This window comes from Oncorhynchus keta, chromosome 34 (assembly GCF_023373465.1).
Source record: "Oncorhynchus keta strain PuntledgeMale-10-30-2019 chromosome 34, Oket_V2, whole genome shotgun sequence".
Lineage (NCBI taxonomy): Eukaryota > Metazoa > Chordata > Actinopteri > Salmoniformes > Salmonidae > Oncorhynchus > Oncorhynchus keta.
Genome location: NC_068454.1, coordinates 31,750,358 through 31,765,608, shown reverse-complemented (window position 1 = coordinate 31,765,608; position 15,251 = coordinate 31,750,358). Strand labels below are relative to the sequence as shown.

The 15,251-nt window shown below is 44.2% G+C and overlaps 1 protein-coding gene across 1 annotated transcript in view; it reads right to left on the bottom strand.

Moving 5' to 3' along the window:
• LOC118366927 (inactive phospholipase C-like protein 1) overlaps positions 1-15,251 on the bottom strand; it is a 163,286-nt gene that overhangs the window by 28,437 nt on the left and 119,598 nt on the right. The window contains exons 2-4 of the mRNA XM_052493692.1: positions 10,657-10,731; positions 10,181-10,468; positions 9,604-9,891 (exon numbers count right to left, since the gene is read on the bottom strand). Coding sequence (XP_052349652.1) covers positions 9,604-9,891; positions 10,181-10,468; positions 10,657-10,731 — 651 coding nt within the window. The remainder of the gene's footprint in view (positions 1-9,603; positions 9,892-10,180; positions 10,469-10,656; positions 10,732-15,251) is intronic.

The following is a 15,251-nucleotide window of genomic DNA, read 5'->3' as shown; positions in this document are numbered from 1 at the left end:
CCCCCTTCTGATGACCAGGTGGCGAATCGCATCTCTGCATGTCTGGCAGACATATCAGTGTGGATGACGGATCACCACCTCAAGCTGAACCTCGGCAAGACGGAGCTGCCCTTCCTCCCGGGGAAGGACTGCCCGTTCCATGATCTCGCCATCACGGTTGACAACTCCATTGTGTCCTCCTCCCAGAGCGCTAAGAACCTTGGCGTGATCCTGGACAACACCCTGTCGTTCTCAACTAACATCAAGGCGGTGGCCCGTTCCTGTAGGTTCATGCTCTACAACATCCGCAGAGTACGACCCTGCCTCACACAGGAAGCGGCGCAGGTCCTAATCCAGGCACTTGTCATCTCCCGTCTGGATTACTGCAACTCGCTGTTGGCTGGGCTCCCTGCCTGTGCCATTAAACCCTACAGCTCATCCAGAACGCCGCAGCCCGTCTGGTGTTCAACCTTCCCAAGTTCTCTCACGTCACCCCGCTCCTCCGCTCTCTCCACTGGCTTCCAGTTGAAGCTCGCATCCGCTACAAGACCATGGTGCTTGCCTACGGAGCTGTGAGGGGAACGGCACCTCAGTACCTCCAGGCTCTGATCAGGCCCTACACCCAAACAAGGGCACTGCGTTCATCCACCTCTGGCCTGCTCGCCTCCCTACCACTGAGGAAGTACAGTTCCCGCTCAGCCCAGTCAAAACTGTTCGCTGCTCTGGCCCCCAATGGTGGAACAAACTCCCCACGACGCCAGGACAGCGGAGTCAATCACCACCTTCCGGAGACACCTGAAACCCCACCTCTTTAAGGAATACCCAGGATAGGATAAAGTAATCCTTCTCACCCCCCTTAAAAGATTTAGATGCACTATTGTAAAGTGGCTGTTCCACTGGATGTCATAAGGTGAATGCACCAATTTGTAAGTTGCTCTGGATAAGAGCGTCTGCTAAATGACTTAAATGTAAATGTAAATGTACTTCAAACATACCATATTTACTCATCTGTATATTATTTTGTCTGTTACAGAGAGTGTTGGAGCTGGATGTGCCCATGTAATTCGCCATGAATGTATTTATGTGGAAGAGGTTGGCTTCAACCTCACCAAAACCAGGCGCCGTGGAAGAAATGTAATAGGACAGAGGGCAATTACCAATGTCCCTGGACAGCGTGGGGGTAATATAACTATGTGGGCTGCCATCACTCAAAACGGGGTCCTCCATCACAATGCCACACTGGGTCTGTACAACACTGGCCATATGCTCACTTTTCTGGATGTAATTTACACAATGCTTGTCCCTGATCCAGATCAGGAGCCTGATAGATTTGTGGTTTTATGGGACAATGTTAGTTTTCACCGGGCTGTTCTGGTCCAAAATTGGTTTGCCACCCATCCACAATTTGTAGTTTTGTACCTACCCCCATATTCACCTTTTCTAAATCCCATAGAGGAATTCTTCTCAGCCTGGCGCTGGAAAGTGTATGATCGCCAACCCTATGCCCGCATGCCGCTTCTCCAGGCAATGGAGGACGATGTGGGGACATAGAGGTTGCTAGAGATACTTCCCTCCATGTGGGGACATGCTAGAGATACTCTCCATGTGGGGACATAGAGGTTGCCTCTGTCCAAGGTTGGACATGCTGGAGATACTTCCCTCCATGCCATGCTAGGAGATACTGCTAGGAGATACTTCCCTCCATGTGGGGACATAGAGGTTGCCTCTGTCCAAGGTTGGGATACGCCATGCTAGGAGATACTTCCCTCCATGTGGGGACATAGAGGTTGCCTCTGTCCAAGGTTGGATACGCCATGCTAGGAGATACTTCCCTCCATGTGGGGACATAGAGGTTGCCTCTGTCCAAGGTGGGATACGCCATGCTAGGAGATACTTCCCTCCATGTGGGGACATAGAGGTTGCCTCTGTCCAAGGTTGGATACGCCATGCTAGGAGATACTTCCCTCGATGTTTGGCAAGAGAAAACGTATCTTGTGATGTGGACGAAGTATTGTGGCCAGACCCAGGCCGGAGAAGAGATGAAGGGTAGCTTAGCACTGGTGACTGCCCCCCCTACCAATTCCTGGACTGTCCCCCCGGGACGCCACACACACAATTGTGTTCTTTACTGTATTCTAAAGAACATACTTTTGGTTTACATATGTTTATGGTTTTGTTGTATGCTACTCTATACAACAGTAATGTTTGGCCGAATAAATATTTTCTGTTTCTACATTGCATTGGTGTTTACAGTGTACTTGTTACCCCTCTCAGCAGATTACTTTAACTGTAGAACATTGTATTGAAATGTAGATATAAGCCTATGAAAGACCAAAGAGCTTTAGATTTAGAACAACAGTGTTTACATGGTATATCCAAAAATGTACTTTTATGAAAGCAGTGTTTGCCATTTGATGCAAATGCTTCATTCTGACATGTGTTTATGGCATTTTGAATGCAGTGTTACATTTTGAAGGAGATGTGAGGCATTTTGCATTTTGTGTGTGCAGTTTTGGGAATTGTGTGTAGACTTTTGAAAAAAGGAGACAGTTTTGAAAACGTGTGTAAGCAGTTGGAAAAAACTGTAAATTAAGATTGTTTTGTCACTGGTCTACACACAATACCCCATAATGTCAAAAGTGGAAGAGTGTTTTTCAAATTTTTTCAAATTTAAGCAAATATTAAATTAAATGTCTTGAGTTATTCAACCACTTTGTTATGGCAATACTAAATAAGTTTAGGAGTAAAAATTAGCTTGCATGGACTCATTCTGTGTGCAATAATAGTGTTTAACATGATTTTTGTATGACTACCTCATCTCTGTACCCCACACATACAATTATTTGTAAAGTCCCTCTCTCAAGCAGTGAATTTTAAACGCAGATTCATCCACAAAGACCAGGGAGGTTTTCCCAATTCCTCACAAAGAAGGGCACCTATTGGTGAGTTTTAAAAAAATCAATGAGTAAAAAAAAAGAGCACACATTGAATATCCCTTTGAACATGGTGAAGTTCTTAGTTACACTTTGGATGATGTATCAATATACCCAGTCACTACAAATATACATGCATCCTTCCTAACTCAGTTGCTGGAGAGGAAGAAAACCTCTCTGGGATTTCACCATGAGGCCAATGGGGACTTTAAAACAGTTACAGAGTTTAATGCCTGTGAAAGGAGAAGTCTGAGGATGGATCAACAACATTGTAGTTACTCCACAATACTAACCTAATTGACAAAGTGAAAAGAAGGAAGCCTGTACAGAATACAAATATAACATGCATCCTGTTTGCAACAAGTCATACTGCAACAAATGTTTTGTCCTGAATACAAAGTGTTATGTTTGGGGCAACTGAGTACCACTCTTCATATGTTTGTCAAGACGTTAGCCTGGGTCAGATGGTTGCCACGGCCGTTTATGACAGTCATAAATACCTCTTTCCCCCTTTTGCCTCTCTCTACCCTACTGAGGTTACATTTGCAAAACCCTTGGTTAACATAGAGATTCTGGGAATGGCAGAAGATGGGGGGAAATGAACTATATTCTGGTAATCCGACCAATGGAGCACATGCGGTGGTATTTAATGAATATGATGTCAGCTCGGTTGTCATCTGAGACATTCTCATGAATGATAAGATGACATAAACTCTACAGTGGAAAGTCTACACATCAGAGTTATCGGATTCACATGGTTGTTGTTCAATTTAAATGTTTTAATATGAAATTATTTGTGATGGGATGAAAAGAAATGTGAGTTTAGCTTCTAAAATGTGAGATGTGGATTTTCATAAGATAGGGCTGCGCACTCAGTGGCCCGTCCACGTGAAGAGACAGAGGTTGTAAACTATGAAACACACCCCTTTTCTCCCTTCCTATATAAAGCCTTGACGACAATAGAACTTCCTGTTCTGGGGATGTAGGACGACGGTCCTATGTCAGAATGGTTCAGATAATAACTACAGAACGGAGCCAACATCAGCGTGAGCTTTGGTTGCGAATGTTATGAACTTTGAACTCTTATTCACTACAGAAGTGATACCTCCTAGCCGTTGAGTTAGCAACCGAAGCTGCAAACGCAGGTTAGGAAGGAACAGACAGAGTATCCTGTCTACCACACAACGAGTAAATGTTTATTGCATTTTCCTTTTCCGAATTTAGAATGCATAAGATACTGTATTTACAATAGCACAGCTTCTTCCCTTTGTTCCTCAGTCTTCCCGCTCTTTCACTCAAACCCAGCCCCTTTTCTTTTGTGTAACAAGCTGTCATATCTGTTCCGCCCGCTAGGGACGTTTTACTTTATGACGTAATTTGTAATCAAGTTATGATTAATTGTGTGTATCTGTACGTCTGTGTGATTAGTTAGGTATTTAGTAAATAAATAATTAAACCCAATTTTGTATTGCTGATTCAACTTGTAATTCAGATGAGACTGAATTACGATGACGATTGATATTGACTGCTATTGATGTAAAATATTACTAGGTCTTTAAGAGTTTATTCGGAAGATAACAGCTCTATAAATATTATTTTGTGGTGCCCGACTCTCTAGATAATTACATTTACATGATTAGCTCAATCAGGTGATATTAATTGCGGATAAATTATTTTATAGAATAGCATGTCATATCACTTAATCCGGCATAGCCAAAGACACGACATGTTTATGTTTATGCATAGTGGTGGCTGCATCATGTTATGGGTATGCTTGTAGTTGTTAAGTACAGGGGAGTTTTTCAGGATAGAAAATAAATGGAATGGAGCTAAGCACAGGCAAAATCCTAGAGGAAAACCTAGTTCAGTCTGCTTTCCACCAGACACTGGGAGATGAATTCACCTTTCAACAGGACAATAACCCCCAAAACGTGGCCAAATCTCCACTGGAGTTGCTTACCAACAAGACAGTGAATGTTCCTGAGTTTTTACTTAAATCTACTTGAAAATCTATGACGAAACCTGAAAATGGTTGTCTAGCAATGATCAACAACCAATTTGACAGAATTGAAGAATTTTGAAAATAATATTGGGCAAATGTTGTACAATCCAGGTGTGGAGAGCTCTTGGAGACTTACAGTACTCAGAAAGACTCTCAGCTGTAAAAAGTGCCTCTACAAAATATTGACTCAGGGGTGTTAATACTTATATAAATTACATATTTCTGTATTTAATTTTCAATGAATTAGCAAAAAATGTCCTAAAACAGGTTTTCACTTTGTCGTTATGGAGTGTTGTGTGTAGATGGGTGAGAAAATATTTTAACTCAGGCTGTACCACAACAAACATGTGGAATAAGTCAAGGGGTATGACTCCTCAGTGTTTCTCTCTGAGGAACATTGAGGCATTGTGTTCTACTCAGGGTTTTGTGAGGACTCCTACTGAGAGGTGTGGTGGGTAGGAAGTAGGAACCACAGGTGTGACAACACTGCAAAAGACTCAATCTATCCACCCACAATGGTACTAAGTACAGTATGTAACACTTGCAAAGGTTAGATATCCACCTACAGCCTGTTCCATTTATACACTAGATATACACCTACAGCCTGTTCCATTTATACACTAGACATACACCTACAGCCTGTTCCATTTATACATTAGATATACACCTACAGCCTGTTCCATTTATACACTAGATATCCACCTACAGCCTGTTCCATTTATACATTAGATATCCACCTACAGCCTGTTCCATTTATACACTAGATATCCACCTACAGCCTGTTCCATTTATACATTAGATATCCACCTACAGCCTGTTCCATTTATACACTAGATATCCACCTACAGCCTGTTCCATTTATACACTAGATATCCACCTACAGCCTGTTCCATTTATACACTAGATATACACCTACAGCCTGTTCCATTTATACACTAGATATCCACCTACAGCCTGTTCCATTTATACACTAGATATCCACCTACAGCCTGTTCCATTTATACACTAGATATCCACCTACAGCCTGTTCCATTTATACATTAGATATCCACCTACAGCCTGTTCCATTTATACACTAGATATCCACCTACAGCCTGTTCCATTTATACACTAGATATACACCTACAGCCTGTTCCATTTATACACTAGATATCCACCTACAGCCTGTTCCATTTATACATTAGATATCCACCTACAGCCTGTTCCATTTATACACTAGATATCCACCTACAGCCTGTTCCATTTATACATTAGATATCCACCTACAGCCTGTTCCATTTATACACTAGATATCCACCTACAGCCTGTTCCATTTATACACTAGATATCCACCTACAGCCTGTTCCATTTATACACTAGATATCCACCTACAGCCTGTTCCATTTATACACTAGATATCCACCTACAGCCTGTTCCATTTATACATTAGATATCCACCTACAGCCTGTTCCATTTATACATTAGATATCCACCTACAGCCTGTTCATTTATACACTAGATATACACCTATCCATTTATACACTAGATATCCACCTACAGCCTGTTCCATTTATACATTAGATATCCACCTACAGCCTGTTCATTTATACATTAGATATACACCTATCCATTTATACACTAGATATACACCTACAGCCTGTTCCATTTATACATTAGATATCCACCTACAGCCTGTTCCATTTATACATTAGATATCCACCTACAGCCTGTTCATTTATACACTAGATATACACCTATCCATTTATACACTAGATATACACCTACAGCCTGTTCCATTTATACACTAGATATCCACCTACAGCCTGTTCCATTTATACATTAGATATCCACCTACAGCCTGTTCCATTTATACACTAGATATCCACCTACAGCCTGTTCCATTTATACACTAGATATCCACCTACAGCCTGTTCCATTTATACACTAGATATCCACCTACAGCCTGTTCCATTTATACACTAGATATCCACCTACAGCCTGTTCCATTTATACATTAGATATCCACCTACAGCCTGTTCATTTATACACTATATATACACCTACAGCCTGTTCCATTTATACACTAGATATCCACCTACAGCCTGTTCCATTTATACATTAGATATCCACCTACAGCCTGTTCATTTATACACTAGATATCCACCTTCCATTTATACACTAGATATCCTGTTCCATTTATACACTAGATATCCACCTACAGCCTGTTCCATTTATACACTAGATATCCACCTACAGCCTGTTCCATTTATACACTAGATATCCACCTACAGCCTGTTCCATTTATACACTAGATATCCACCTACAGCCTGTTCCATTTATACACTAGATATCCACCTACAGCCTGTTCCATTTATACACTAGATATCCACCTACAGCCTGTTCCATTTATACACTAGATATACACCTACAGCCTGTTCCATTTATACACTAGATATACACCTACAGCCTGTTCCATTTATACACTAGATATCCACCTACAGCCTGTTCCATTTATACACTAGATATCCACCTACAGCCTGTTCCATTTATACACTAGATATACACCTACAGCCTGTTCCATTTATACACTAGATATCCACCTACAGCCTGTTCCATTTATACATTAGATATCCACCTACAGCCTGTTCCATTTATACACTAGATATCCACCTACAGCCTGTTCCATTTATACACTAGATATCCACCTACAGCCTGTTCCATTTATACACTAGATATCCACCTACAGCCTGTTCCATTTATACACTAGATATACACCTACAGCCTGTTCCATTTATACACTAGATATCCACCTACAGCCTGTTCCATTTATACACTAGATATACACCTACAGCCTGTTCCATTTATACACTAGATATCCACCTACAGCCTGTTCCATTTATACACTAGATATACACCTACAGCCTGTTCCATTTATACACTAGACATACACCTACAGCCTGTTCCATTTATACACTAGATATCCACCTACAGCCTGTTCCATTTATACACTAGATATCCACCTACAGCCTGTTCCATTTATACACTAGATATACACCTACAGCCTGTTCCATTTATACACTAGATATACACCTACAGCCTGTTCCATTTATACACTAGATATACACCTACAGCCTGTTCCATTTATACACTAGATATACACCTACAGCCTGTTCCATTTATACACTAGATATCCACCTACAGCCTGTTCCATTTATAGATATCCACCTACAGCCTGTTCCATTTATACACTAGATATACACCTACAGCCTGTTCCATTTATACACTAGATATACACCTACAGCCTGTTCCATTTATACACTAGATATCCACCTACAGCCTGTTCCATTTATACACTAGATATCCACCTACAGCCTGTTCCATTTATACACTAGATATCCACCTACAGCCTGTTCCATTTATACACTAGATATCCACCTACAGCCTGTTCCATTTATACACTAGATATCCACCTACAGCCTGTTCCATTTATACACTAGATATCCACCTACAGCCTGTTCCATTTATACACTAGATATCCACCTACAGCCTGTTCCATTTATACACTAGATATCCACCTACAGCCTGTTCCATTTATACATTAGATATCCACCTACAGCCTGTTCCATTTATACACTAGATATCCACCTACAGCCTGTTCCATTTATACACTAGATATCCACCTACAGCCTGTTCCATTTATACACTAGATATCCACCTACAGCCTGTTCCATTTATACATTAGATATCCACCTACAGCCTGTTCCATTTATACACTAGATATCCACCTACAGCCTGTTCCATTTATACATTAGATATACACCTACAGCCTGTTCCATTTATACACTAGATATCCACCTACAGCCTGTTCCATTTATACACTAGATATCCACCTACAGCCTGTTCCATTTATACATTAGATATCCACCTACAGCCTGTTCCATTTATACACTAGATATACACCTACAGCCTGTTCCATTTATACACTAGATATCCACCTACAGCCTGTTCCATTTATACACTAGATATCCACCTACAGCCTGTTCCATTTATACACTAGATATCCACCTACAGCCTGTTCCATTTATACACTAGATATCCACCTACAGCCTGTTCCATTTATACACTAGATATCCACCTACAGCCTGTTCCATTTATACACTAGACATACACCTACAGCCTGTTCCATTTATACACTAGATATACACCTACAGCCTGTTCCATTTATACACTAGATATCCACCTACAGCCTGTTCCATTTATACATTAGATATACACCTACAGCCTGTTCCATTTATACACTAGATATACACCTACAGCATGTTCATTTAAACTTTAGATATAGCTATGAAGACAATCCTTTTTGTAATTACAGCTGTTATACTAACTGTTGCTATCCTCATTATTAGGGTTGGGGGTAATTTAACAGAAAACAAAGTGCGATAATTAACTGAATTGGAGATGGAATTGACCTCAACTCTGATCATCTCTAAACCTTTCTACTTCCTCTAATGTTACTTACTACCCGTCGTCTTACCTCAGCTTCCTTGATGCCATTACAGACCTTACAGATGGTTAGGCAGCTATGAAGACAATCGTGTTTTCTATTTTAAGCTAGACCATTGCTCTCTCTCTCTGGTGTAACTGTACACTCACATGGACACACACACACATACTGTACAAGCATGTACACATACACACACAGACACTCACCTTAGCCTCCTTGATGCCAGGACACAGCTTACAGATGGTTGCCACGGCCGTATCCTCTACGACGATCCCATACCCGTCTTCATCCACCTCGGCAAACTCTGTGGCCAGCCATTCACTCCTCATCTTACTGCCGAGGCTACCCTCCCCTATGATGCTCCCTTCTCCCAGACCTCCTCCCCCGCCTGCCCCCCCTCCATGCCCGATGGCAGAGGGGTGGGACACCAGGTAACGGAGCCCTGTCACCCAGATGTTGGCCACGTCAGCTGAAAGAGCCACCAGGTCCAGAGACTGGGACATACAAATACACATCACATGAAATCTAAAAGTTTTCTCAAGTAAAACAATCAAATTAAAAACATTTGGAAAAATGAGATAAAAGAGATTAATAAAGTAATATAATTAAAAACACAAAGGCTGTCTATGATGATTTTAAAAAACCTCAGTGTTATCTGCCTTTGCCTGACTGCCAGTTTGTTTCTGCTCTCTTGCCAACTACTTGGCACCACAATTCCCCAAGGAAATGTCAAGGCAGCACAAACTAATCTGGGACCAGGTTAGTGTCTGCCCCTCTTCCTACCTGGTATTCATCCCCGTGGATGATAGAGAAGGCTGCCTCCTCAGCCAGGTGTTCTGCAGCAGGTCCGTTATGGAGGAAGGTCTCAGTGCTCTTCCCCGTCCTAACCTCCCTGATAGTGGCCATGTCCAGGCGGGCGCGCTCCCCATCCTTCTTAGAGGGCTCCCAGCGCAAGCAGCTGAGGTCCTGGTCCAGGGTGTAGAAACGACTGTAGATCCGGGAGTTGGGACGCACCTTCTTCAGCTCACAGCCCCCCTGCATGAAGGCCAGGCAGTCGGCCGCACTGCTCACCTGGAGGAGGGGGAAGGAGAATACATTTCAATTGAATCCTTATCCTCCTTATGAATCCGTCATGTATGACTTATGAATGCGTTTTGAAATCCATCTGTCGGTCAAATAAAGTGTTACCCATTTCAATTTCATTTACAGACTAAAATTCTAAATCCAGGTAGTTTTTTTTTGAGAAACTAAAAACGAACCTTCTTCTCTGAGGGTATGCTACTGAAGGACACTGTCTTCTTGCGCCCGCCGGCCAACTTGTGCATTGAAGGATCCTGGGTAAAACACAGAGAAGAGCAGAGAGTGAGACAGGCAGACAAGTCTACTTATCCTACAGGCTATGTTTAGAAGTGTCAAGACAAGACATTACAGGCATATCCCATCAACTGACATAATTACAATAGGAGTAGAGACGTACAGTATGTGGACATGGGGCCCAACAGAGAAGAATGTAGAATGTTAATAAGTAATAATGAGGTAGCTATGAAAGCCATCAGTAATATCCCCGTGAATGATTATGTTTTTGGAACCCCGGCTGCACTGTCTGTCTCTCCTAAAGCCAGACACCTGAAATAAAAGGTCTGCTAATCTGAACTCATCTTCACAGGCTTGGAAGGCTGGAAATCAATTGTGCCATTTCATTTCCTGTTTGGTAATGTAGCACTGATTCACACAGTGTACAGAGTCTGGTCTTAGGGCTGACGGGGCCCACAAAAATAGATCTTCTGTGTTCACACTCACACATCTGTTCTCGCTGCTTCCTGCGCCTTTCAGTCGCAAGAGGACAGCTGATTGATTGACAGGTGGGAAGAAGACAGCTCTATTGTCACTGGGTGCTGAAATGTCAGGGCTGGTGCCAACGCAACAGGTCTCTCTCTCTTTCTCTCTGTCCCTCCTGCTGTCCCTCTAGCTGTCCCTCCTGCTGTCCCTCTCACTGTCCCTCCTGCTGTCTCTCCTGCTGTCCCTCTCGCTGCCCCTCCTGCTGTCCCTCTCGCTGCCCCTCCTGCTGTCCCTCCTGCTGTCCCTCTCGCTGCCCCTCCTGCTGTCCCTCCTGCTGTCCCTCTCACTGTCCCTCTCACTGTCCCTCCTGCTGTCCCTCCTGCTGTCCCTCCTGCTGCCCCTCTTGCTGTCCCTCTCTCTCTCCGCTGTCCCTCCTGCTGTCCCTCCTGCTGTCCCTCTCGCTGCCCCTCCTGCTGTCCCTCCTGCTGTCCCTCCTGCTGCCCCTCTTGCTGTCCCTCTCTCTCTCCGCTGTCCCTCCTGCTGTCCCTCTCGCTCCCCCTCCTGCTGTCCCTCCTGCTGTCCCTCCTGCTGTCCCTCCTGCTGTCCCTCCTGCTGCCCCTCTTGCTGTCCCTCTCTCTCCGCTGTCCCTCCTGCTGTCCCTCTCGCTGCCCCTCCTGCTGTCCCTCCTGCTGTCCCTCTCGCTGCCCCTCCTGCTGTCCCTCCTGCTGTCCCTCTCTCTCTCCGCTGGCCATTATAACACAATATGCTCTTCAAGGGTTTCGAAAACCACGTAGGTATAATAAGACTTATAAGTTCTATTCTTTCAAATCCACATCTCAGTTTATAAGCAGTAGCTTTTTCTCCGTGGTCAAAAAGGGGGTGAGGTAAAACATATGACATTACTACCAGGAAGACTTCCCACACAGGTTAATACAAATCCAGTTTTCAGAATAACAAGTGTGCACAGGCAGTGGCTTGTAAATGAAGACATGTGTAAACGTGACAATGTGTTTCGATATGAATTCCAGCCTTTGTGCAATATTACTGATGATAAGGAATTCAAACCAGAAGAAAATGTGTGTGGTACCGGCACCATCAGAGCCAGACAGAGCACTTTCATCCTGCTGTCATGTAATTATGGGGTGGTACAGACAGCACTGACTGACAGACTCTAAGTGCAGCCTTTTGTTACTGTAATGACATTTCCACCATTGATTCAAAGCATGTAGCCAGGGCTGCACTATACTGTAGCATCCAGCCAGGTTGTAACAGAGCTGCACTATACTGTAGCATCCAGCCAGGTTGTAACAGAGCTGCACTATACTGTAGCATCCAGCCAGGTTGTAACAGAGTTGCACTATACTGTAGCATCCAGCCAGGTTGTAACAGAGCTGCACTATACTGTAGCATCCAGCCAGGTTGTAACAGAGCTGCACTATACTGTAGCATCCAGCCAGGTTGTAACAGGGCTGCACTATACTGTAGCATCCAGCCAGGTTGTAACAGAGCTGCACTATACTGTAGCATCCAGCCAGGTTGTAACAGAGCTGCACTATACTGTAGCATCCAGCCAGGTTGTAACAGAGCTGCACTATACTGTAGCATCCAGCCAGGTTGTAACAGAGCTGCACTATACTGTAGCATCCAGCCAGGTTGTAACAGAGCTGCACTATACTGTAGCATCCAGCCAGGTTGTAACAGAGCTGCACTATACTGTAGCATCCAGCCAGGTTGTAACAGAGCTGCACTATACTGTAGCATCCAGCCAGGTTGTAACAGAGCTGCACTATACTGTAGCATCCAGCCAGGTTGTAACAGAGCTGCACTATACTGTAGCATCCAGCCAGGTTGTAACAGAGTTGCACTATACTGTAGCATCCAGCCAGGTTGTAACAGAGTTGCACTATACTGTAGCATCCAGCCAGGTTGTAACAGAGCTGCACTATACTGTAGCATCCAGCCAGGTTGTAACAGAGTTGCACTATACTGCCAGGTTGTAACAGCATCCAGCCAGGTTGTAACAGAGCTGCACTATACTGTAGCATCCAGCCAGGTTGTAACAGAGCTGCACTATACTGTAGCATCCAGCCAGGTTGTAACAGAGCTGCACTATACTGTAGCATCCAGCCAGGTTGTAACAGAGCTGCACTATACTGTAGCATCCAGCCAGGTTGTAACAGAGTTGCACTATACTGTAGCATCCAGCCAGGTTGTAACAGAGTTGCAGCCCTGGGTTCAAATACTACTTCAAATCTTTTCAATATTTGCCAGACGGGCAGGTTTGCCAGACTGGTGGGTTTTTAACTCTTGCAACTATTCAATTGGCTCCAAGCCTGAAAAAAATATACATAAAAAATAGGATTTGAACCCAGATTGTAGGAGTGTTACCATCTGACGTAAAAAAAAAAGGCTCGGGTCTTGCTAAATCACCTGATCCTGGTTTACTATTTGGGAGGGGGAGCTTCCAGCCTATTTCTGTCCTAATACCTCAAGCCCATAGCAACACATCCTGGCTGTCCTACTACTAGCCTAGATATTACATCCTGTCTGTCCTACTACTAGCCTAGCACATCACCATCAGATATTACATCCTGTCTGTCCTACTACTAGTCTAGATATTACATCCTGGCTGTCCTACTACTAGCCTAGCACATCACCATCAGATATTACATCCTGGCTGCCCTACTACTAGCCTAGATATTACATCCTGGCTGTCCTACTACTAGCCTAGCACATCACCATCAGATATTACATCCTGGCTGCCCTACTACTAGCCTAGATATTACATCCTGGCTGTCCTACTACTAGCCTAGCACATCACCATCAGATATTACATCCTGGCTGTCCTACTACTAGCCTAGCACATCACCATCAGATATTACAACCTGTCTGTCCTACTACTAGCCTAGATATTAGGCTAGGTGGTAGCTCCTCCCCTGACAGACAGGCAGCGATAGGGCTAGGTGGTAGCTCCTCCCCTGACAGACAGGCAGCGATAGGGCTAGGTAGTAGCTCCTCCCCTGACAGACAGGCAGCGATAGGGCTAGGTAGTAGCTCCTCCCCTGACAGACAGGCAGCGATAGGGCTAGGCAGTAGCTCCTCCCCTGACAGACAGGCAGCGATAGGGCTAGGCAGTAGCTCCTCCCCTGACAGACAGGCAGCGATAGGGCTAGGTAGTAGCTCCTCCCCTGACAGACAGGCAGCGATAGGGCTAGGTGGTAGCTCCTCCCCTGACAGACAGGCAGCGATAGGGCTAGGTAGTAGCTCCTCCCCTGACAGACAGGCAGCGATAGGGCTAGGTGGTAGCTCCTCCCCTGACAGACAGGCAGCGATAGGGCTAGGTGGTAGCTCCTCCCCTGACAGACAGGCAGCGATAGGGCTAGGTGGTAGCTCCTCCCCTGACAGACAGGCAGCGATAGGGCTAGGTGGTAGCTCCTCCCCTGACAGACAGGCAGCGATAGGGTTAGGTGGTAGCTCCAACCTGGACAGAAACCTCTGGACCATCAGTCAGGCTCCCACATCAACTATTCTCTCACCACCCATCTGACCTGACTGTGACCCCTAGCTTCTAGCTTTTATCCTGGAAAAGAGACAGTTTGATCTAGTATCTGTTGTTTCCAATTGTTAAAGATGGAGGCTTGGACAATGTGTGGACAGACACAGGCTTAGTATGATCCAGGTCAGCAGGGATTTAGGTGGACAGGGCAGAGCGGGGGGTTGTCAGATTGTCCAGGTCTCATCGATAATGGTAGCGATGGGCCTTGCATCATGGTATGTGGAATTTGTTCCCCTACAGGGCATGGGAAGACAGGTCGACCCTCCCGTCCAGCGCTTTCATTGTGACACATTATGTCCTCCAGGAAACCATGACAACATTGTTAATACACTGCGGTTTGGCCTAACATGACATCTATCAGTTCGTTTTAATCCCCCCATCCCTAAGCTCTCTCTCTCTCTCTCTCTCTGTTTTGTTTTAGATCTTTTTTGTATTTTCTTTATTCTCTCCTTTTTTCTCTACATTATTGATTTTCTGCCAGAATGAAGCTAGGTACAGATGGAAAGATGGTGGGAACAT